The sequence below is a fragment of the Heloderma suspectum genome, chromosome 3 (assembly GCF_057233095.1).
Source record: "Heloderma suspectum isolate Gila_16-S chromosome 3, 16-S_ref, whole genome shotgun sequence".
Taxonomy (NCBI): Eukaryota; Metazoa; Chordata; class Lepidosauria; order Squamata; family Helodermatidae; genus Heloderma; species Heloderma suspectum.
The window spans coordinates 212,088,412-212,113,063 of NC_139460.1; the positions used below are offsets into that span (position 1 = coordinate 212,088,412).

Below are 24,652 nucleotides of genomic sequence, written 5' to 3' on the forward strand. Positions count from 1 at the left end.
AATAACTAACTGTAAAATAACTTCTACAAAGAGCTGAGTTGAACTTTTGTGAGTCTTCATTTTTGCATTGAAATTTGCATGTTCAGTTCGGGAGAACCTTTTGACAAATAGCTAAGCAAATTACACAAAATTAGCAGGGTTGATCTCCTTTTCATCCTAGACTCTAGTAGTAACTTTGGTGGAACTCTGCAGAAGCCTTGATGAGGAGGCTTCCTCACCTTCTAATCCATCTACAACTTACGCAGTGTTCCTTTCTTTTAATACAGTTTGAATAACCCTTCACCTTCCCCAACCCTTGGAGCTCTTGCCAGTCGTATGGACTAGAGCGAAGGGAGATGACCAGGTGCTTTCCAGATGTTTTGGACTACAACTCCCGCAATCCCCAACCATTGGCCATGTTGATTGGGGTTGGTGGGAGTTGTAGTACAAAATCTCTAGGGGCACCAGGTTACTTATGCCTGTGCCAGGTATTGCACAGCTTCTTTGCTCCTGAGACTTGAGACCTTCCTTGAGCCTGATGGGCTAGCTCAGAGAGTGCACAATCCTCTGGAATCTTAAAAATTAACCTTTGGAAGATTTTGCTCAGTTCTGTCTGAGCTGTGATTAGTGTCCAAAACTTGGGAAGAAATAGAAGAAAATTAAACAAACTCACTAAAAATGGAGTTGCTTTTTAATAACGCCAGAAGTATAAGCAAAATTAAACAGGCTGTTTCAGTTCAGTTCTTCTTCAACACATTGGTAAGACTGTGCCTTTTAAGCTCCGAATTTCTCTACCTATATGAAATATATGTTCTTATTGTTTAAAGCCTTAGTTGTGATATGATGGAACTGAGACGACGATATCAGAACTTGTACATACCAAGCGACTTCTTTGATGCTCAGTTTACATGGGTGGATGCTTTTCCTATGTCAAGACCATTTCAGCTGGGAAACTACTGCAATTTCTATGTAATGCATAGAGAAGTAGATCCTTTGGATAAGAACACTGCTGTACTGGACCCACCAGATGCTGATCATCTTTACAGTGCAAAGGTGTGTATAAAATCCTGAATATCACATCTTCAATAGAATTGTTTGAAAACAAGAATGCATCACGGAAGCATGTCCTGTGACCCATATATTTCCAGTGATGCATTCTGTGCCCCACATCTTGAATTGGCAGAATGTGGGCTCAAGGAGTTAGACCAGATCTAGCTAGATTCAACTTTTTTCCAGACTAGTCCTGAAGTAACAAACTAGAGAATTGTCTCTACCTGAATGTTTTTAAAAGTGCATATTGGAAAATCATCAGTGTTCATTGGAAATCAAGAATGCACTTGTGGTTTCTTTCTGTTTGGGCATTTGGTATATAAACAATTTTATTTTTAAATGGTAGGAAATTGTAAGTTGCATTTGTACAACTTCCGTTCTATTTTAGGACAAGCTTATGGCCTGCAAATAATCTTTTAGTGTAGCCTTCTTCAACCTGGTGCCCTCCAGGTATTTTGGACTTCAACTCCTGACAGCCCCAGGGAGTTGTCATCCAAAACATCTGAAGGCAACCAGGCTGGAGAAGGCTGATTTGGTGAGTTCTGGATGTATCTTTTAAGGGCATAGATGTTTGCAAAGTTGTAGTTTACATTGTAACACCTATGTGAAATTTTAATCAGAAATTAACATGAAGCAATAATGCCACTGAGGTTTTTAGACATTTAACCTTTCAAAACCTATATATAGGTCTTTAACTTTATACACTGGTCTAGTCCCATTGAGTTCAGCAGTTCCATGTAGAATACCAAACTTTGTGTAATAGCTTCTTTACCTTGTCTTCTCAATTGTTTATCTTGCTACTTTAACAGGTGATGCTTATGGCTAGTCCTAGCATGGAAGATCTCTATCACAAATCATGTGCCCTTGCTGAAGATCCACAAGAAGTCCGGGATGGTTTTCAACATCCTGCTAGACTTATTAAGGTAAAAAACAAGAATTTTTAGCAAAACAAAAAACAACCCTTTGCTGTAAACTCTGTATAGTTACACAACTTAAGCATGGTATTCCATGAATACTTAAAAATAATGTTGTTGTTATATTTATAACCCATCGTTACGTGGGGCTCCCAATGGTTTCTCATCCAGATTATTGATCAGGTCCACATCTGTTTAATTTCAACAGAGCTGCAGCATCTTGTACTTCTGGGCTGTTCATTGGGCAGGTTTTCATAAAAATGGTCTAGGCTCCAAAGATCCTGTTGCATTAGCAGGAAGCACTTTATTTGTGAGGAGGGCTTAACTCCTACCCCCACCCCTGCTCTGCCTGGTTGCCATTGAGCTACAGATGGGGAAGGAAAGAATTGGTGACCCCTCCCCTCTGTTCATGCAGCAGCATCTTTAGATCTAAGCCAGTTAAGTTGCATTTTATGTGAAGAAATCAACATCACACTGAGAGAAATGTTAAGCAAAGACATTCTGTGTTTCATAAACACAGTGAAACTAACACTGCAATCCTATGCATGTTTACTCAGAAGAAAGCTCCCTTATATTCAGTTTAGTTTACTTCCAGGTAAGAGCATAGGACTGCAGCCTAAAATGCTTGAAAGTAGTATATGCTACTATGTAAAAAGGTTATGTCTCTGCCCAAATACTGTTAAACTCCTAGGATTCTTTCAGTGTAATTTACAAGGAAGTTAAAAAACAATTATATGTACCCATGTTTTTATAGCATAGAATATAATTTTCATCTGTTGCTTGCAGAATGTTTTCTATGATTCTTTGTATAAAAGTCTTGCAAAATTAATGAGTAATGATGTTTAAACCTATTCCATTACTGAAGTGCACTGTGGAAAACAAAAGCTGAACTCATTAATGAGCAAGATGTAAGCAGAAACCTATTACCTATAGCACCCACTTACTTAAGAGTAAACCCCATTGAATTCAATAGGATTTGCTTCTGAGTAGACATGTATAAGATTTCACTGTTATACTTGTAGATTTGGGGCTAACTGCTTGTGATGACAAACTGAGTGTATCATTTCAATGCTTCAGATGTAGCTGTAGAGTTTGGAGAATCTTTTTTTCTTAACAAGGAAATGTTAAGTAGCCTTCTGTTTTAGTTTTTAGTGGGTATGAAAGGTAAAGACGAAGCCATGGCTATTGGTGGACACTGGTCTCCCTCACTGGATGGACCTGACCCAGAGAAGGACCCATCTGTGCTGATTAAAACTGCTATCCGTTGTTGCAGGGCTCTAACAGGGATTGATTTAAGTGTATGCACACAATGGTAAGTAGTGTATGCTTAGAATGTTCTGGAGAAACTGAAGCATGCTTAAATTGATTTTGGCAAAACCAGCCTTTTCTTCTTCAGCAGCCAGTAGCTGGGCAGGTAAACTTCTCAAAGTGATGCCCTAGTTAACAGTATAAATTTGATTTGGTGCCAAAAGGTTTGAAGAACAATAAGCTTTAAAATCATGTATTTGTTGTGTGAATTTTACAATGCTTGTATGTTAAAATATTTTTCATTTCACGCATAGCTGGAGAAGATCGTCAAGGAAACCTCATTTCATTATTCTCGTATTATAAATAATTAGTTGTTTGGGGCAGCCATATTTTCTCTTGGTGCATTTATTAAACCACCCATTGACAACTTTGTGGATGAACACTTGCTGTACACCAAATTTAAAAGATGGTTCCACTTTTTCAGATTCAGACAAATATAGTACATTATAATGCAGATGGGAAATGCATTGCCTTCAGTAGTTAATATTTAATTTATTCTTTAACAGTTGTCTTAAAATAAATTATACAAGTTTTCAAAGAGAACATATGGCTTTCATATTTTTTTCTTTAGAAAAAATTCAGGTTGTCGCAGCAAAGTTTCTTTACTTGATGTGCTACAGTGATCTAGGCTCTATAAAATGTATTGTAGAATTTTTTTTCCAACATGCTTCTTCCCTTGCAACAGGTACCGTTTTGCAGAGATTCGCTACCATCGCCCTGAGGAGACCCACAAGGGGCGTACGGTTCCAGCTCATGTGGAGACAGTGGTTTTATTTTTCCCGGATGTTTGGCATTGCCTTCCCACCCGCTCAGAGTGGGAAACCCTCTCCCGAGGATACAAGCAGCAGCTGGTCGAGAAGCTTCAGGGTGAACGCAAGGAGGCTGATGGAGAACAGGCACTGAACGCTAATCCCTTTTTCTATTTCTGCTTCTCACAGGCGCAGGAACACAGGCACAAAATGCACACCACATGCTACACCACAAACATACCTAGGAGGAACATAACTGGTAACAATGACTGGTAAACCAGCTTTCAGCAGTGTAGAATCTTTTTTTTTGTTTGTTTGTTTAATGTCAGCTAGTGTGCTAACTTAAAAGTGTGTGCTGATACAACAGGTGGAATTAAAATTGCACTCAGTGCACAAATCTTTGTAATCTTAGAACTAGTTGCTGGAATCTGGGACCAGTTGTTGAGTGAGATTCAGTTTTAAAAGTTGTGTTAAACATTTTGCCATTTTACCAAAACAAAAAACAAAACAAAAAACAACCTAAGGTTTTCCCATAAACTAGCCTATTAAAAATAATGGTACTTGGAAATAGGCAAGATATTGAAATAACAGATTTTTTTAGGCTATGTGGCTGATTGGCATCTTGGCAAATGGAAAAGGTCTAACAAAATGAATATTTTGGGTGGTTTGAAAATTGGGAAGATCACACACTGTGTGGTTAGTGGCGACCAGCAGTGTCTGTGTGTCCCTGATGTTCTTTGTGTTGTTGTTTTTTTATTATCACTCTTTTGTGTTTCACAGAGACTCTTATTGGCTGATGAGAGAGGAACTGTGATTATTATAAAGTAGTAGAATGTGTGTATGTGGCTTTGTTGAAATGGTAACTTTAGGAGAAGACTGTCTGATGAAACAATTGTGACCTTGCCCAGATCAGCTGAAGAATTTAAGAAAGAAGAATATTTATTTTTAACCTTTTTAAAGAATTATGTCTTTATTTCATCCTAGGATGAAGAGGAAAAGGATGATGGGGAAGCAAAAGAGATTTCTACTCCTACTCATTGGTCTAAACTTGATCCAAAAGCAATGAAGGTAACTACAGTTGAAGATTTCAAAATGTTTACGTTACATAACAAAAGATTTATTCTTAAAGGTGCTAGAAAATTACAGTACTGGTTTGTGTTTGTTTTGTGAAGCAGGGCCAGTTTTTAAGTTGAAATGTTCTGCTACTTTGCTCTTTCTTAATAAGATAAATCTTTGAAAATCACTGATTATGTTGGGGGGAAATGTATCACAGACTTAAAACATTGTGAACATGGATGCTTTCCTCCTAACTTTTGCCTGCCTTTATGTTTCAGTAATTGACAAGGGTATATTTCTCAATTTGCTTGTTATATAAATATTGAATTACTGATACCAATATTCACTGTGTAATATTTGTCAACTAGGTTAATGACCTACGCAAGGAATTAGAAAGCCGAACTCTTAGCTCAAAGGGTCTGAAATCCCAGCTGATAGCCCGGCTAACAAAGCAGCTAAAGGTGGAAGAACAAAAAGAAGAACAGAAAGAACTGGAGAAATCTGAAAAGGAAGATGAGGAGGAGGAAGAGAGGAAATCTGAAGATGACAAAGAGGTGGATATCTAGTAAATTTATTTAGATACAAAATATATAACTGTCTGATTCATAATTAAGCTAACTTCAAGTATGTGAGAGAGGAAAAAGATTTTCATAATCGAGAGTATTGCTGACCTTGGTTAAGTTTTTCAGCTTTGAAAGATTGCCATTTTGTAGTAGCATAAGCCTACAAAAGGCTTATAGCCTTCTGATAGCCTTCTCCTGTACCGCTCCAGTAATATATGGATGAAAAGACCTACAGTGTTAGGGAAAGTATTATATAAATGTTGCTTGGTACTACAGGGAGGGTGGTAATATCGTGGAAAGGAACCCAAGTCATTTGCACTGCTTCCAAAGCTTTTGGGGTTTAAATTCTTGTAATTTCTGTATCCTATCTAATGGATATCATTTGATATATTTCTTTAGCTGGAAGACCAGCTTGCAGCATGCTTGAGAGTAAGTGACTTGTCTAAGGTTACCTATTAAGTGTGTGGTTGAGATGACATTTGAACTGGTAACCTCATGAAACACAGCTTATTCTCCTAGCCGCAACACTGCACCTTTGTGACTTATATGCCCTACACACACACACACACACACACACACACACCTTGTTGTAGTAAGCATTGCCACCACTAATGATGATGAACAGAAGCTCTTGTTATGTTCCAGTTAAACAGATTTTCCAGCCACTTAACCTGGCCCCCTGTTCAGACCCTTTACAGGCTTTCTGTAGAGCAGGGATGGAGAACCTCTGGCCCATGGGCCTAATCCAGCCTGCAAAGGCTTAGGCTTCCTCTGCAGGCCCCAGCCTCTCTCCATGTCCTGCTCCCTGGAGGCTACTGGGAGGGTTGGGCAGGGGGAGGTAGGGAGAGGAATCCCTATTATCTCCATGAGGGTGAGGGGGAATTGGGAGGGCTATGCCCAAGCAATCTCCAATCACAGATCGGAAGTAAGAGCAGGGATTCCTCTTACTAAGCACGCCACTTGTCCTCCCAGTTGGGTGTGCTAAATGCTTCCTCAACCAAAGGTGCTGGGTGGAAGAGCAGTCTTCCATCTGGCACCTTGGCTGGGGAGGTTTTGTTATGTGCATGTTTTTCCCAGCCAGGGAAAACGTGTGTCCACTGAAGCTGAGCGAGAAGGGTAGGCTTCAGTCTTCCCAGACTTTTCCTACTTAGGGAAAGCCCAGGAAGAGCAAAGCTGGGCCAATTCAGTTTCCTTCATTTCTGCAAAGGGGACTGAGCTGGCTCTGTTTCACCTTCCCGGTATCTTCCCCAGGTGGGAGTCAGCGAAGCTGTCTCCCTGGCCTAAGGGCCAGGTGCATGATTCACCCAGTGCTTCAGCAGAGGTGGCTTTGCTTGTCCCTGTCTTCCTTAATTCATGTGCTGGGTGGGTGTTCCAGCTGGTGTCATTTGGCCCATGGAAGGCTGGGTGGCAAGTCATCTGGCCCCCATCCCAGACTACTTTTCCAACCCCCTGCTCTCCTCCCTTTTACCAAATGCATGATGGTTGCTGCCTACTTTATGCCATCCTTCCACCAGGGAGCTTAGAATGGCATACATGGTTCCTTCCCTCCTCACACACAGCAACCCTGTGAGGTATTAGGTGGAGAGAGACTAGCCCATGGAGCTTTATGCCCAAGTAGAGATTTGACCTTGGGTCTCCCCAGTCCCAGAGCTCTATTCATTACACCACACTAGGTCTCCAGGCACATCATCTGCATCCATGACATCTGCTTAGGGGAAGAGAGCAAAAATTCCCAGTAAATTGAGCCCGGGCTTTGTATTCTCTTTTCACATGCTTTAAGAAGTAAGCATTTAAAGTTCATGGTCTGAAATATCCACTCCAAATTGTTTTTCCCAAATCTTTAGGAAGAAGAAAGGAAACGCTTAGAGGAAGTGGAACGCCAGCGTCGAGAGAGACGATACATCTTGCCTGATGAACCGGCAATCATTGTGCATCCTAACTGGGCAGCCAAAAGCGGAAAGTTTGACTGCAGTATTATGTCCCTTAGCGTTCTTCTAGATTACAGGCTGGAGGATAACAAAGAACATTCTTTTGAGGTAATCAACGAATGTTCCCCCTCAGTATTTCTAAAGGCCCACTTGTGTCTCTCTGCACTCATTCTGCATGGGATACAATCCATTATGTTTCTCTTTTTAACCTGGGAATATGCTCTTTCTGGCTTTGAGCTTTTAATGTTATTCCACTTCATTTTGTGATGAGATGATGCCAGCTCAATTATTTAGGTCAGATGAAGAAAAAAGGATGCAGTTCATCAAACAACGCTTCTGTGAGACCTCTATTCATTTGAATTCGATTTGTACCAATCTAGACTTTCTACATTCCTGTTGTAATACGTGAATTATGAAAACTGTATCCCTGCCCTGGATCTTCAGGCCTAGCACCCATCCTTGTTTCCATGATCTCCAAAGAAGGCCTGCTTTATAAGAGAGTTGAACTTTGCCATGGAGTCATTGGGTGTTGTTGTACAAGTCTTTTATCTTCAGCTTCAGTTTCCCCTTTTGTAAAATTGGGATAATGATGATCTCCCTCACTGGATTTTTCTTTGAACAAAATAAAAGATTGCAATGCTGCTGAGTTTCAAGTACCAGGTTAAAATTATTTTATTTGTCCATGCTTTTGATGCTAAAACAATCATTCAGTTTGATTAGAACTAATGAAGTTTAATATTATGTGGCTTCATTGAGTGTTCTATACTGCTTGTTTACTTTGTTTACTTTGTTAATTCTAATTTGTTATAAATGTTTATTTTAAAAGTATGTTCCAGATTAGCTGTGATACTAGTTGATACATAACAGCGATTAACAGCTCTTGATGTTCCTTCTGTAGGTTTCATTATTTGCAGAACTTTTCAATGAAATGCTTCAAAGGGATTTTGGTGTCCGAATCTACAGATCCCTGTTGTCTCTTCCGGATAAGGAAGATAAAAAAGATAAAAAGAACAAAAAAGATGAGAAAAAGGAGAAAAAGGAAGAGCGAGATGATGAAAATGATGACCCAAAGCCTAAAAGAAGAAAATCTGGAGATGAGAAGGATAAAAAAGATGACAGAGATGACAGGAAGGTTGGTGGCCATTTAAAAAAATATCTTCATTTATCTGGATTAATAATACTTGGGTAGGATGGTCTTTTTTTTTTTTTTTAACTAAAAGCCATTCCTGATACAATGAAAAACTGATTTCTGATGTTCATGGTAATATTTTCAGATTTTTGCTGATTGGAATTCTGCAGTTAATTTATTTCCTTTTAAAGAGTTCAGACCTTTTAAATTGCTAAATTAAAAAAAAACTGTTTTCCCATCGATCCAACATAATGTTTTCTGGCTGATAGTTCATTTGCTTCAAACCACATAAGAACAGAACACAGATTGTGTTCATAGCTATGATTGTATTCATAGCAGGTTCAGAGACCAGCTTTTGCTCCTCTCTTTTGGCCTTCTCCAGCAAAGAGATTGTGGGCTGAATTCCAGATCTCTGGTTTGTTTTAGAATTTTTTGCATGTGGTTTAATGATTTGATGGTTTTTTAAATGATTGTTGCCAAAACTTGGATTCTTGTAATATTTGAGAATTAATTACAGAGAGAAGATAAGAGGAAAGATGATTCTAAAGATGAAGATGAAATGGAAGATGACAATAACCAGGAAGAATATGATCCAATGGAAGCTGAAGATGCAGAGGATGAAGATGATGGTATATTGGGATAATTATTCTAATTAAAAAGAATCAGGTGCAGATATTCGCTCTGCAAGGACAAAATTGCAGAGCCTTCAATTATACAAATGTTCTTTTATAGCAGTGGGTTTGAAATGTTTAATAGACTGCATATAGTATTCCTTGTCTCTTTTGCCATTATTACTGAATGGTCCAGAAGAGAACTTATCTTTTTTTTTGGTGCACATGAGTATCAGCAGAACTTGTCTTTTTATGTTGTAAGGTGAAAGTTCTTAACGTCTCATTGAGAAATGCATATATCTTCAGTCACATATATGTATATATAATAGCAATGTGAATTTCTGATGTACTATGAATGCAGTAAAAGTAATTTCTGTTTTCATAGATAGGGATGAGGAGGAGATGAATAGGCGAGATGACAGAAGAGAAGGAAGCCGGCATTGCAAAGAGAGGGCTTCTAAAGATAAGGTATTTACTACTTTGTGTTCTTTACTGCCAATTAATGAAGATCCTAGAGAATTTGGAAAGAACAGCCAGCCTGTCAAAACTACCTTCATCAAAATACAAAGGAAGCATAACATGAGCCCTGCACTCAGAAACCTGTATGTTTTATTTAACCTCTTTTCTGAGGTGATGTTTATAATTTTTTATTAGATTGTTACTGTAAAAATAATGCTGGCTTGTTGACCACTATTACACACGGACTCCTCCTGTGGAATAAAGTAGCAATCTTTAAAGTGCAATCCTGTATATGTCTACTCAGATGCAACTCCCACTGAGTTCAGTGGAGCTTACTCTCAGGTATGTGCATATAGTTGTTCTTGTTGTTCAGTCGTTCAGTCGTGTCCGACTCTTCGTGACCCCATGGACCATAGCACGCCAGGCCTTCCTGTCCTGCGCTCTCTCCCGGAGCGTGCTCAAGTTCATATTCATTGCATCCGTGATGCTATCTAGCCATCTCATCCTCTGCCGTCCCCTTCTCCTTTTGCCTTCAGTCTTTCCCAGCATCAGGGTCTTTTCCAGGGAGTTTTCTCTTCGCATTAGGTGGCCAAAATACTGGAGCTTCAGCTTCATTATCTGTCCTTCCAATGAGCAGTCAGGGTTGATTTCCTTTAGGATGGACTGATTTGACCTCCTTGCAGTCCAGGGGACTCGTAAGAGTCTTCTCCAGCACCACAGTTCAAAAGCATCAATTCTTCGGCGCTCAGCCTTCCTTATAGTCCAGCTCTCACAGCCATACATTACTACTGGGAAAACCATAGCTTTGATTAGACGGACCTTTGTCGGCAAGGTGATGTCTCTGCTTCTTACTATGCTGTCTAGGTTGGCCATAGCTTTCCTCCCAAGGAGCAAGCGTCTTTTAATTTCATGGCTACAGTCACCGTCTGCGGTGATCTTGGAGCCCAAGAAAGTAAAATCTGTCACTGCTTCCATTTCTTCCCCTTCTGTATGCCAGGAAGTGATAGGGCCAGATGACATGATCTTAGTTTTTTTAATGTTGAGTTTCAAACCAGCTTTTGCACTCTCCTCTTTCACCCTCAACAAGAGGCTCTTGAGATCCTCTTCACTTTCTGCCATTAGGGTGGTATCGTCTGCATATCGGAGGTTGTTGATAATTCTCCCGGCAATCTTAATTCCGACCTGTGATTCATCCAACCCGGCATTTCTCATGATGTACTCTGCATATAAGTTAAATAAGCAGGGTGACAATATGCAGCCTTGTCGTACTCCTTTCCCAATTTTGAACCAATCGGTTGTTCCATGTCTGGTTCTTACTGTTTGTGCATATAGTATTGCAGCCTAAATCAGATTTCCAGTTCATCTTAAATGGGCCACAGATCAAGTAGTCCATTACAGAGAAAAGGACTGTGTCCTTTCTTCCAAAGTAGGAACCAGTTAAGATCCTTGAAAGTGCACTAACTCTGTTAAGCTGAAGGATCGTGTTTACCAGAGATCATATCAAAAATCAGTTGAGATGAAACACTCTTCACATTTTTGCATGGTGAACAAATATCTCCTATCTGCAGTTAGTGTGGTAACTAATTCCTGAAAGGTTATGTCAGATTTTGGTGCTGCTATTTCCCTGCAGATTGCAACCAAGTATTCTGAACTCACACCAATGTAAGCATTGTACATAGCTGGCTTGAAACTGCCTAACTTCCATGGAAGTGCTTACTGTTGTAGTGCATTTGAACATCTTTGTATCAAAATTTTATCTGTATTCTGAAACTGAGGGTACAGGTTCTGTATATTGTACCTGGCCAAAAAGGAAGCAGAAATTAAATATTATGATGGACTGCCTTTCCTAATCTTAAAAAAAAATCACAATGACTAATAAGGAATTAGCAAAAACTTACTGGGTCAAAATGTGTTCTTCAGGAAAGAGACAAAACCCAGATGATAACTGTTAACAAAGATCTTCTGATGGCTTTCGTTTATTTCGATCAATGTCATTGCGGGTACCTTCTGGAAAAGGACTTGGAAGAGATACTATACACACTTGGATTGCATCTCTCACGAGCTCAGGTTTGTTGCTTAAGTAGTCATTTTATTATTAGTCTTGTGGGAAGGAATTGTCAAAGTTCACATGTGTATAGAGGAATTTAATTGTCAAAATGACTTGAAATTGTTCTGTTTAAAACTTAAGTGTGTTTGCATTTTAATGTCTTAATTTATATTATTATAAAATGTATTTATATTATGTGTGAGAATCATACCATTGTGTTTCTCAAAATGTTTATATACATCTTATGTTACTTTAGGTTAAGAAGCTGCTTAATAAGGTAGTACTTCGCGAATCTTGCTTTTATAGAAAACTGACAGATACTTCTAAAGATGAAGAAAATCCAGAAGAAATGGAAACTCCACAGGAGGAAATGCTAGGTAATGCACTTTTTTAAGCTAAAAAGGCATTTCATATAAATCACTGTGGTACTTCAGTGGACAGAGGTGGAGGTTGATATTTTTTCTCTTGTCAATTTAATAGCATGAATCCTTCCTCAAGGCAGTAGTTACCTGGCATTCAGGGTGCATTTCTTATTTTCAGAAGGTGGAATAGGTGAGAAAGGTTGCTTGGATCCAGGGAAGCACTACTGGAGTTCTGTTTGTACAGTGGAGCTGCACCCAATGAATGGTGTGGGATCAGTGGTGTAATTCGGGGGGGCAGGGGATGACCTTGCACAAGGCACCTTCGAATTCAACCCTGTTTTTCCTTGTTCTGATAAAGTGAACATGCCCTTCCTGGATGCGGAGTTAAGTTAACCCCCTGCTGGTCTGAGGAGCTGAAATCAATAAAACAGGGAAGACAAGAGTGATGGAGGACTAGTGACAAATATGATCGAACACAAGCTAGGTCTCCTATTAGAGCATATTCTGTGGCAGTGATAGCAGCAAAGATCTGCTCAGAGACAGCCAGCAGATCTTTTCCAGCTAGTCAGAGGTCTTTTACATTTTAGCTCACAAAGTAGAGGAGAGAATTGTTCTGTAGACCACTGTGACCAGTATGTGAGGGACGGTACATAAAGTTGCTCGTATATGTTCCAACTTAGATCCTGCAGTTAGAGCATTAACAGTAAATGTACCTTTGGTACCTGCTTATCCTGTTAAATAGGATAATTTCAGTTTTTGCAACCCAAGAATGTGGTCAGGATTCTTGTTGGGGTGAGTGAGATCAGCTACATGTATACTTGTTGCTTGCCCATTCTACCTAATAAAAGCAATCAGAGGTAGAGTGGCCAAGTTGGTAATGGGAGTGGTAAATGGCTCTTGTGGGAAGATGTGATCACTGCATGTTTGAAAGAGGCTTTGGTGAGACCATTATTGAAGAAAAACCTCTCTCAGTCTCAACATACTGAAGAATTTTTAGCCAGACGCTAATATTCCATTCTTGGGCAAGGTGCTCAGACATGTAGTAGCTTCTCAGCTCCAGGGTTTTTTTTGGGTGAAAGAGATTATCTTGATCCATTTCAGTCTGGCTTTAGGCCAGGGAACCAAATCAGCCTGACCATCAACCATGGTATCTTTCTGGACCGGCTTGCAGGGATGGGATTTGGGGGCATGTTGTTACATTGGCTTTAGTCCTTTCAGAAGGTGGTGCTGGGGGACTTCTACTTGCCACCTGGGCTGTTGGCAGGGGTGGGTAACACACAGTCCAGAGGGCTCATGTGGCCCCCACTGATGCAAAAAATAAAAATTTGTAACAACAACAAAAATGGCAGTGTTAAAACTATAGAGAAATAATGGGCCACATTTACCTCGTTCTAAATCAGACCCATATAGCACTCCATAGCCACTATCATAATGGACTGGATGTGGGCTAACAAATTGAAACTGAATCCAGGACAAGACAGAGGTGTTGGTTATCAGTAGAGTTGACCTGGAATTAGGGTTCAACTTGTGTTAGATGAGGTAGCACTCCATTTGAAAACGCAGGCTCATAGTTTGGACCCAGCCTTGACCTTCGATGCCCAGGTCTTGACTGTGGGAAGGAGTGCTTCTGCCCAGCTGAGGCTGGGGCACCAATTCCAAGAGAATACAGATCTGGCTAGGATGACAAATGCTGTAATTGCTTCACATCTGGATTGTTGCAATACACTCTACATAGGGCTGCATTTGAAAAGTATTTGGAAACGACAATGTAGGTCCAGAATGCAGCAGCAGTAGCCCAATAATTAACAGAGGCGACATAGAAGGAGCACTTAACACCCTAGTTGGAACATTGCACTGTCTTCCAATTTGTTTCTGGGTACAATTCAAAGTGATGGTGATGACCCTTAAAGTCCTGAATTGCTTAGGACTAGGATATTGGAAGAATTGCCTTCTGCCATACAAGCCTGGCTGCATGTTGATATCATCTGTGGAGGCCCTCTTATATGTTCCCGCAAACCCAGAGGAATGTCTAGTTGGGATTAGGGAGAGGTCCTTTTGGGTGGCTGTGCATATGCTCTGGAACTCGCTTCTAAGGGAGGCCTGTCTCATTTCCTCATGAATGATCTTTCAGAAGCTGGTCAAGACCTTCAGTTTTAGGAAGGCGTTTTGTATGTAATTCTAATTTGTTTTTTAATCTTTGTCTGTTTTTTTAAGTTATTTGTTAAAATATTTTTATACTGCTTTTCATCTTAACATACCAGAGTAAAATCAATGAGTCCATTGGAATTATTAAGAAAATGTGGAAGAGCTTAGAGTCCGGCAACATTCTCCTGCAGTAGTTGAAAACTCGACAGGCACATTTGGTGGCAATTTTACATTATGTTAATGATGTTTCTTAACCCATTATAGGAAACAGGCTGCTGCTACCGTCACCTGCTATAAAACAAGAATCTAAAGGATTAGAAGAAAACGTTGGTCTCATTGTATACAATGGAGCTATGGTGGATGTAGGGAGTCTCTTACAGAAATTAGAGAAAAGTGAAAAAGCACGTGCTGAGATGGAACAAAAGCTTCAATCATTAGAAGAAAAGACAGGTGGGCAGTGTTTATTGCTTCACACATCCAGAAAGGTTTAGCATAATACCAAATATTTAGAAGCCAGAAATCAGTGGCTATGAACAATGAAGGGAATACACTTTGGTTTTTCCTGAGTGTTTTTTGTTTTGTTTTTAAATAGCATTTTTTGTTTGGCAGTTGATGAGGGAACACATTTCATATGACCTGTCACTGGTATTTGGTAATATGAAGGATATTTCAGCATGGCTTTGAACATTGCACGCAATGATGGATGTGCAAGTGACTCATGCTTTAAATGCTTCTGCTGTAAATGTCCATAAGGAAGAGCTTCTCTTCCCCCCTCCCCCTTAAAAATACTAGAGAAGCATGAATTCTTTGAAGTTACATTAGAAGTACAAAAATCACACAAGACACTTGTGCATCTGTCTTACCTTTTGTCACTGTTTCATGTGGTCCTCAGAAAAACCATTTTCACACAGATACTTCTATGCAAAATAGTCTGAATATGTAAAAAGCTGATGGACACAACTTTTTTTTTAACCCATTAGTTTAAAATCAGTTGTCATTATGTGCAAACCAGGTCAATATAAAATATACAGAATATTTCTTCTCGTTCTGAAATTTGTATCTCACCAAATAAGCTTAAAAAATGGAAGCAGTGGAGCTATGGAACTGATTCCAGGTACTTGCGGATGAGACTGGAGGACAGCCTGCAGAGGAAGAATTACAGGGGAACCTGCATGAGAGTGAGAAAGAGGCTGAAGGTCAGTCAAGCAGAGGCAATGAAACCAAGGCCTACAACGACAAGAAGAGAAGAGTGGTAGTAGTGGGCAACTCTTTCCTGCGTGGGATCGAAACCCAAATATGTTGCGAAGACCTGTGGACTTGCCAGATATGCCGTCTCCCAGGAGGACTGAAGGGTTGCCTGCACTCATAAAGCCCACTGACAGGTATCCCTTCTCATCCATGTAGGAACAAATGATACCGCCAAGCAGAGCTAAGAAGAAATCACGTCAGACTTTGAAGCTTTGGGAAGGAAACTCAAGAACTTTGGGGCCCAGATAGTTTTCTCATCCATCCTTCCAGTAGTTAAAAGAGGGATAGAAAGGGAAAGAAAAACACTCTGGGTGAATGACTGGCTACGAAGGTGGTGCTGACGCGAGAGATTTGGATTCTGGGACCACGGGCTATACTTCCTGGAAGATGGGCTGTTGGCAAGGGATGGGTTGCACCTCACAAAGGCTAGGAAGTATGTGTTTAGCCACAGCATGAAGAACTTTACCAAGAGGGCTTTAAACTGAATTCTACGGGGAAGGGAGACATAAAGTTGAGAGTAACAATGGACAAAGGCTCATGCACCGCAACAGAGAGAACAGCTCTAATAGCGCCCAATAATAATTTTCACAAACATGTAGGAAGAAAGCCAGACCATGAAGCACATGGTCTTTGATGTCTATATACTAATGCCCAGAGTATGGGAAACAAACAGAACGAACTTGAACTTTTAATACAGGAGGGAAATTATGACTTGATAGGTGTAACTGAGACTTGGTGGGATGACTCTCATGACTGGAATACAGCAATTGAAGGATATAACTTGTTCAAAAAGAACAGGAGGAACAGAAAGGGAGGTGGGGTTGCACTATATTTGAAAAATACATATCTCTGCACAGAAATACTGGAGGATGAGCTTGGTAGCCCCATCAAGAGCATCTGGGTTAAAATAAATGGAGCAAAGAATAAAAGGAACATGGTGGTCAGAGTCTACCAGCCACCTAAGCCAAAGAGAAGTTGAGGATGAAACTTTTGAAAAGCAAATAACCAATGTTTCAAGGAAGCATGATGTAGTAGTAATGTGGGACTTCAATTTCCCTGATATTTGTTGGGAGACAAATTCTGCAAAACATGGCCCCTCCAGAAAATTCCAGGCTTGTGTGGCAGATAACTTCCTCCTACAGAAAGTAGAGGAAGGAACTAGAGGATTGGCTATCCTTGATTTGATCCTAACCAACAGAGATGACTTAGTGGATAAAGTAGCAGTTACAAGAACTCTGGGGGAAAGCGACCATGTTATACTTGAGTTCTTGGTTCTAAGGGAAGCAAAAGCCGAGTGTAGTCAAACGCGTACCCTGGATTTTGGGAAAGCTGATTTTAATAAACTCAGAAAAATGATAAGTAAGGTCCTATGGCAAGCAACTCTTAACAAGAAAAGGAGTCCAAGATGGGTGGGAGCTCTTAAAAAAGGATTACAAACAATTCCAGCAAGAAGAAAAGGTGGAAGACAACAGAAGAAGCCAATGTGGCTTCACAAAAAGCTTAGAGATGACTTGAAAACAAAAAAAGGACACATATAGGAAGTAGAAAGAAGGCCAAGCAACAAAGGAAGAGTACAGGCAGGTAGCACAGAATTGCAGGGATGGCGTCAGGAAGGCTAAAGCTGAGAATGTGCTGAGGTTAGTGAGGGATGCTAAAAGCAACAAAAAAGGCTTTCTTCAGCTACGTGCATAATAAAAGACAGAGGAAAGAAATAGTGGTTCAGCTATTAAATAAGGATGGCAAAATGATAACAGATGACAAAAAAAGGCAGAGGTGCTCAATTCCTACTTGGGCTCAGTCTTCTCCCAAAAGAGGGTCTATGGCAAAGGCAAAGTACAGGCTGAAGGGGCAGGATTGCAGCTTGAGATGGATAGGCATATGGTCAAGGAATACCTAATTACTTTGAATGAGTTCAAATCTCCAGGGCCAGATGAACTGCATCCTAGAGTAATAAAGGAACTGGCAGAAGAACTCTCAGAACCACTGTCTATTCTGTTTGAGAAATCATGGAGGACGGGTGAACTGGATGATTGTTCATCCTCCAGATGACTGGAGGAGGGCTAATGTTGTCCCTATCTTCAAAAAGGATAAAAAGGAGGAACCTGGGAACTACAGACCAGTCAGTCTGACATCAATCCCTGAGAAAATTCTGGAGCAGTTGATAAAGCAATCCATCTGTAAGCACCTTGAAAACAATGCAGTGCTTACTCGAAGCCAACATGGATTTGTCATGAACAAATCCTGCCAGACTAATCAGATCTCATTTTTTGATCAAGTAACCTCCCTTGTGGAGTGTGGGAATGCTGTGGACATAATATACCTCGACTTCAGCAAAGCTTTTAACAAAGTGCCCCATGATATCCTGATGAGCAAACTAGCTCAAAGTGGGCTAGATGAAACAACGATCCGGTGGATCCACAGTTGGCTACAGAATCGGACTCAAAGAGTGCTTATCAATGGGATCTTCTCAAACTGGGGAGAGGTAATGAGCGGGGTACCGCAGGGCTCAGTCCTGGGCTCAGTGCTCTTCAACATTTTTATTAGTGACTTGGAGGAGGAGGTGCAGGGAATGCTGATCACATTTGCAGATGACACAAAATTGGGCGGGATAGCTAATACCCTGGAAGACAGAAACAGAATTCAAAGTGATCTTGACAGGTGGAGTGCTGGGCAGAAAACAACAGAATGAAATGTAATAGGGATAAATGCCAAGTTCTGCACCTAGGAAAAAGAAACCAAATGCACAGTTACAAGATGGAGGATACGTGGCTCAACCACACTACAAGCGGGAAGGATCTTGGAATTGTTGTCTATCACAAGCTGAATATGAGCCAACAATGTGATGTGGCTGCAAAAAAGGCAAATGCTATTTTGTGCTGCATTAATAGAAGTTTAGCTTCCAAATCCCGGGAAGTACTAGTTCCCCTCTACTCAGCACTGGTTAGGCCTCATCTGGAGTACTGTGTCCAGTTCTGGGTACCACACTTTAAGAAGGATGCAGACAAACTGGAGAGAATTCAGAGGAGGGCAACAATGATGATCAGGGGACTGGAAACAAAGCCCTGTGAAGAGAGACTGAAAGAACTGGGCATATTTAGCCTTGAGAAGAGAAGACTGAGGGGAGATAGGATAGGGCTCTTCAAGTACTTGAAAGGTTGTCACAGAGAGGAAGGCCAGGATCTCTTCTCCATCATCCCAGAGTGCAGGACACGGAATACTGGGCTCAAGTTACAGGAAGCCAGATTCCGGCTGAACATCAGGAGAAACTTCCTGACTGTTAAAGCAATATGACAATGGAACCAATGACCTAGGGAGGTGGTGGGCTCTCCCACACCGGAGGCATTCAAGACGAGGCTGGACAGCCACCTATCAGAGATGCTGTGACTTGAATTCCTGCGTTGAGCAGGGGGGTGGACTCGATGGTCTTGTAGGCCCCTTCCAACCCTACTATTCTATGAGTCTGTGAAAATATAAAATCAATAAAGCAACATATCAATAAAATAAAATTAACACAAAAAGAAAAAGCACCATTATCAGGATAAAAATCCCCAGCAGCTTTTGCTTGAGCCAGTCAAAATGACAAAGGCCTGGATTACAGCCAGCCTCACCTCACTCAAAGCAGGGTACCCCGTGATGGCCTTGGTGTACCAGCAGGGTCTTTGAACCCAAACCACACGGGGTGGGCAGCTTGTGGCCCACCAGGTGTTTAGGCCTACAACTCCCATCAGCCAGCCCTAACTAGCACAGCCAATGGGAGGGATGATGGGAGCTATAGTCCAAAATGTCTGAAGGGCCACAAGTTGCCCACCTCTGATTAAGGGCTTTAAAGGTCAAAACTAGCATTTCAAATTGTGCTTAAGATCTTGGTGGGAGCCGGTACAGTTCTCTCAACACAGGTATAATATACTCGCTGAGCCTTGCTCTAATGAAGAAACGGGCAACTGCATTCTGAATCGAGTGGAGTTTCTGAACAATCCTCTTTTGTGGGCCTAAATTAAAAGGGCATAATTGATCAGCAGGATGTTATTTAAAAGAGCTATAGAACTAGGTGGGAATACAACATCTTCAACTATGTGTGCATGTATGTTCTCTAACGTTTCAGGGAATATAGAAAGATGAAGTGAAAGATTAAATTATTTTAAAATTTTGTTTTTTCAGATGAAGATGAAAAGACCATATTGAATTTGGAGAATTTGAATAAAGGAATGTCTACAGAAATTAAAGAAGTAAAAAAAGACCTTGGCCAGCTGCAAGAGAACTTGAAGGTAACAGAAGATACAAATTTACAGTTTGAGGGGCAGCTGAGTAAGACAATCAAAAGTTTGGCTACAGTTATGGATGAAATACACACCGTACTTAAGAAGGTGAGGATTTTTCTTATTCCGTTCTGTGAAATATTATGTAAAAGAGAATGGCAGAGGGGTAAAACAGGCTACTTTTAACTTTTGTTCACAGAAAAATATTGATTGAGCCCTTAATATACAGGCCAATCAAGTGCCTTTAAGGCCAATGGAAGGTTTGCTATTGACCTAAGCAGGCATGATGTGCTACCTTAGTCCCAAAACGTACTCCAATATTATGGAATATAACCAGTGTGCTACTGGAGAACTGTAACTGAACTTTATTGCCAAAGTATGTTCAGGCCCTTCTTCCACACAACTTTCAATAACAAAGAATCATAATGAATGGGTAGTCTTGTGGAGATAGTCATATATGTTTTATTCCAGCCTTCACCAACCTGGTGCCCTCCAAATGTTTTGGACTATAGCTCCCAGAATTCCTGACTATTGGCCATGTTGACTGGGGCTGATAGAAGTTGGAGTCTAAAACATCTGGAAGGCACCAGATTGGGGAAGCCTATTTTATTCCTAGTAGTAGTTACTCAGGCCTTCTCAATGGTGTTCTTGAAATGTCAGTACAATAAAATAAATCAAGATTTCTTGAATATTGTACTGGTGAGCCTCCCTAGGTGTGTGTTCTAAAACACTGCTATAATGCTAATGTCAAATGAATTGATAGTAATAGTGTTCTTGCCTTTACATGTGGGACCTGCAACAAAATGTTGCAGTGTGTAGTGCTGTTCAGGGTGCCTGACAGCCATGCCTTCTTTCAGGGTACTCCATTGTATTCCCCCTCTCCATCCCACCTGGTTTTTGGTTTTTCTTCATTCAACACAAAGCATCCCGTGGCCACTGAGGTTGCTCAATTCTCATTTGACTGGTTGGGGGGGCGGGGGTGGAAAAAGTTGTGTACTTTTGTAAACCTTGCGGTTCCCTTACGCTTGATGATACATCCCTCTTGTGCATGAATGGTGGTGTTCTGGCCACATAAGGATCCACATTTGGTGAATGGGTTTACTGTTTGTTCATATTGCAGTACCTATTCATTCTCTATACTGTCACTGGTTTGTTATTGTAATGATATGTTGATGTGATGTGTTATATTTTTATTCTTTTGTTGTGAGCTACTTTGGACACATTTGCATGGAAATGCGGCATACAAATTAAATTGTTAATAATTGATGATGATGATCACCCCACCCAAATGCGTCTTAAAGTGTAAGAAAGGCAGACTGTTTTCCTAGCAGCAATAACTATGGTTCTGGAGCAAGGTGAAGGAAAAGGGATATAGTATATATCCTTTAGAGCCAAGGGATACTGTCAAGTACCTGAAAGATGTACCTGAAAGAGCTTTGAGAAACTGAAGTTTTGCTTCAATTATATTCTTCTCTCACCAGCCCCTAACTCTGACAGTGCGTGCGTGCGTGCGTGTGGGTATGGTGGGTTTGTTTTTCTGCCTCCTGGCCCTGTAAAATGTGTAAGGCTTAATACTTTTGGTCTTGCATCACCTAATGGTTTCATATGTGCTGTCTATTTAGGTTTTGTTGTATGAAATGTGTGACTGTTAAAATTTAGTTCTCTTAAACATTCAGATGTTCTGTTTAAGTGGTAACCAAATAATCATAACCAGATAATTTCACAGCTTGGCACTAGTAATTGTAAAAGACAAAGATCCATGTTCAGTCAACTAATGATACTGGTTGACTAATTATGCTTTCTGTTATCACATGGATTAATGTAGCATATGAATTTATATACATCGTAAGACTTAAGTTACTGCAGCCCTTCACTGATATATTGTCCTGTTTTTTCATAGGATATTGTGAAGAATGAAGATAAAGATCAAAAATCCAAAGAAAATGGAGCAAATGTATGACGAACTTGCTGCTGCTGGAAAAAAAAATGGTGTTACATAATGTAATATAAATCATGAAACTGGAGTGTATGAAAGTGATGCATGTTTGATTTTAGTAGTATAAATACTTTAGTCAAAACAAGGATGTATAAAGTTTTATAAATGTGCGAGCCTGCTTCGAAGGATTGCTTGTAATTCATAGCCCTCAATTTATTAGACACTCCTTGAGTGAAAATAATTTTGCATTGCAAAATGTTTTAGGGTAAACTTTGTTATAGTTTGAACGCTAATAAAGTTCATCAACTTAATGGGAAGTAGCAAGTATTTAATTACCAAATGTTTTCCTTTAAAGTCTAGTGGAAACATTTTTTCATTATTTATAGAACCTCCATTCTTAGGTTTTTATTTCAGTCTAATTAGTCTTTTAAAATTCAGATATAAATCATAGCATGCTGCTTAATTTTGCAAGTAAAGATTTTTAAAGAACCTTGAATTTCTTGTCACAATTTTTTCCCTTTAAATCGTGACTTTACTCTTGGAAGTTCTTACTGCTGTTTTGATGCACAGTAACTGAGTTTTAAGAAAAATAGTAAAAAAACTTTATCAGAACGTTGAGGAGTTGGGATTTATATGAAAATAGAGATTTGTTTTATTATACATATTTTGTATTCCTTGAAATGTCCTATCTATCCCTTCATTAATATATTAGCTACTTTTAAAAAAAGCAGTGTATGAAAATGTACTATTGACTATTGCATACCAGGCCAGTAGATGTCAGTATGATGCTTTATTTGGAGAAATTGCAACTAGTTTTATATTGGCTTTCATTAAATTGGCTATTTACTTTCCCAGTGTTAATTTCTTAAGATCTGAAACAGCCCTCAAACAGATAAGGTATTATGTGCATTTCACACAAGTTTATAAAAGACCTAAATTTAACAAGTGACATAGCATTTTTTTGTCATAATGGAATAATGTGGAATATAAGATTATATTTTGTTGCATAATGTTTTATTCAGCAGAGGAGGAGTAACTTAACATGAACTTGGAATCTTCTATCCTAGCTGTAATCACGTGGCTACAGGGTGTCATAGTATATGGTGTTGACAGCTATGCAGGCTTGTTGGCAGAAACAGTAAAATGTCTAAATTATTCTGTTCAAAAGAACAGAACAATTTTCTATTTTCATCAGTTTGGGCTCCTTGAAGTCAAACATCTAACATTCTTGGTTGTGAGCGCATCTTGAATAAACACTTCCCATTCCCAGTCACATTGAAAATTGTACATTATTATCTACTTAAATCGATAAAGCAATCCTAAGTAGTGCTGCAGCACAACACAAAGATTAAAAAAGCCATCACAGATCAAATGTAACTAATGAAACTTCTCCATTTCACATTAGGCAGGTTTACACAAACACGTGTTGAAAGAATGCATTAGAAGGGGCTGTGCAGGCTAGTCCTGCCATGGCCATGGCCCCAGCCACCCTCACCCAGAGGAGTAATGCTTCCTTGCCATCCATATGTTTGGCAGCAAGGGAATGGGCTCTGTGTGCACTGATGTATGTGTGTAGAGCTCCTCCTTGCGGGGTGGGGCTCTGGCTCAATTATGGTTCCTCCTCACATGGAAAACCTCTATGCGTGCACATATGTATGTGTGGAGAGTCCTTTCCCATGCTGGCCAAATGCACAGATAGTGGGGAAGCATTTTAGCCATGGATGGCAGTGGGGAATCATGGCCACAGTGTACAACAGCATGCAGGGGAGCAGTGCTAGCTAATGTGGCCCCACTTATACACACTTTCAGCACACGAAGGGATGGGTTGTGTGAACCTTCCTCTTGTGTCATCTCAAACCATTTTCATTGATTCTGCTGCAAGTCATTAAGGGTTATGAGTAATCAAGTGACGTACATGTGTGTGTAAATCAGTTCTGAATTTACACCCTGTCACTTTACTGGGGCTTTCAAATATACACTGACAATGGATCTGTTTTTCACTCTTTTTACATTCCAGGGGCAAATCCTAACTAAGTATTCTTGGGCTCTTACATTCTCTCCTATTCCCTTATTTCTCTTTCGATCCCCACCCCAGTATTATGAGTGAAAATAACAAATGGATGAGGTTGCAGTGCACTTGGGATATGACATTCAAATAATCTGCCATTGGAATGAATAAATATGGAGAGGGTTTCTGGAGAAAGCATTTATATTAAAGAAAAGAAATTGAGGTATTAAAGAGGAAGTGGAAGGACTGAGAGTGCAGTATGAAAAACAAAGATGAGACAACAGCAGCCTTTGCATAGTATTGGAAGTAGAAGCCTGCCATATTAGAAGATGGGTTTGGAGTAACATTGACTGATGCTGAGCCTTCAGACTTTCAGCTTGTAGCTAGGTACCCAATATTATCTTGAAGACTAGAAACCCATTTGTACAATGGAAAGGTCTACACTGAATAACCCTGTATAATGCTAACACATTCTAGAGCTATTGATATTGTAACGGCTGTCAGTGTTTGATGACTGCCCTACTACCTGCAAGCCCTAAGTGGTGGATACGTTATTCCTCAAGAAGAATGTATCAGAGGCATAAATGTAATAAAATTGGTGTGTAGAGCTTAATAGTAATTGAATGCCAATAATTTTGATTTGTAGTATATGGTAGCCTCTTTTAAGTATTTTGAAATTGCTAAGAATTTTAGTAGATTCTACATGAAGCAGAAACCAACACAGGGTGGGAAGAGAAAGAACTTGGGGCCCTGCAATACCCAAACAATTGGTTGGTTATTTTTCAAATATAACACTGTTGCTTATGATCATTTGTTACTTTTTTGGCTTAATGGTTCAATGAGACCTGTTGAACGTATTCATGAGCATAACCTATAAAAAGAAAACGGAAAGTGCCTCCCACCT

At 40.0% G+C, this 24,652-nt stretch overlaps 1 protein-coding gene and 1 non-coding gene across 3 annotated transcripts in view; both read left to right on the forward strand.

The window, feature by feature from the left end:
* Positions 1-24,359, forward strand: part of CCAR1 (cell division cycle and apoptosis regulator 1) — a 41,911-nt gene extending 17,552 nt beyond the window's left edge. The window contains exons 11-25 of one of the 2 annotated variants that reach the window (XM_084845432.1): positions 807-1,032; positions 1,839-1,952; positions 3,089-3,255; positions 3,937-4,147; positions 4,985-5,068; positions 5,425-5,610; positions 7,464-7,655; positions 8,446-8,679; positions 9,194-9,305; positions 9,673-9,755; positions 11,667-11,813; positions 12,050-12,170; positions 14,565-14,750; positions 19,707-19,912; positions 21,705-24,359. In XM_084845432.1, the coding sequence (XP_084701558.1) occupies positions 807-1,032; positions 1,839-1,952; positions 3,089-3,255; positions 3,937-4,147; positions 4,985-5,068; positions 5,425-5,610; positions 7,464-7,655; positions 8,446-8,679; positions 9,194-9,305; positions 9,673-9,755; positions 11,667-11,813; positions 12,050-12,170; positions 14,565-14,750; positions 19,707-19,912; positions 21,705-21,764 (2,329 nt within the window). In that variant the 3' untranslated portion in view covers positions 21,765-24,359. Of the gene's footprint in view, positions 1-806; positions 1,033-1,838; positions 1,953-3,088; positions 3,256-3,936; positions 4,148-4,984; positions 5,069-5,424; positions 5,611-7,463; positions 7,656-8,445; positions 8,680-9,193; positions 9,306-9,672; positions 9,756-11,666; positions 11,814-12,049; positions 12,171-14,564; positions 14,751-19,706; positions 20,092-21,704 lie in introns of those variants that run through there. The other variant, XM_084845431.1, reaches the window with a different exon arrangement.
* On the forward strand, positions 2,774-2,836 carry LOC146350699 (small nucleolar RNA SNORD98). Its single transcript, XR_014789738.1, has one exon. It is a non-coding gene; the product is annotated as a small nucleolar RNA SNORD98 (small nucleolar RNA).
* Positions 24,360-24,652: the final 293 nt, after the last annotated feature.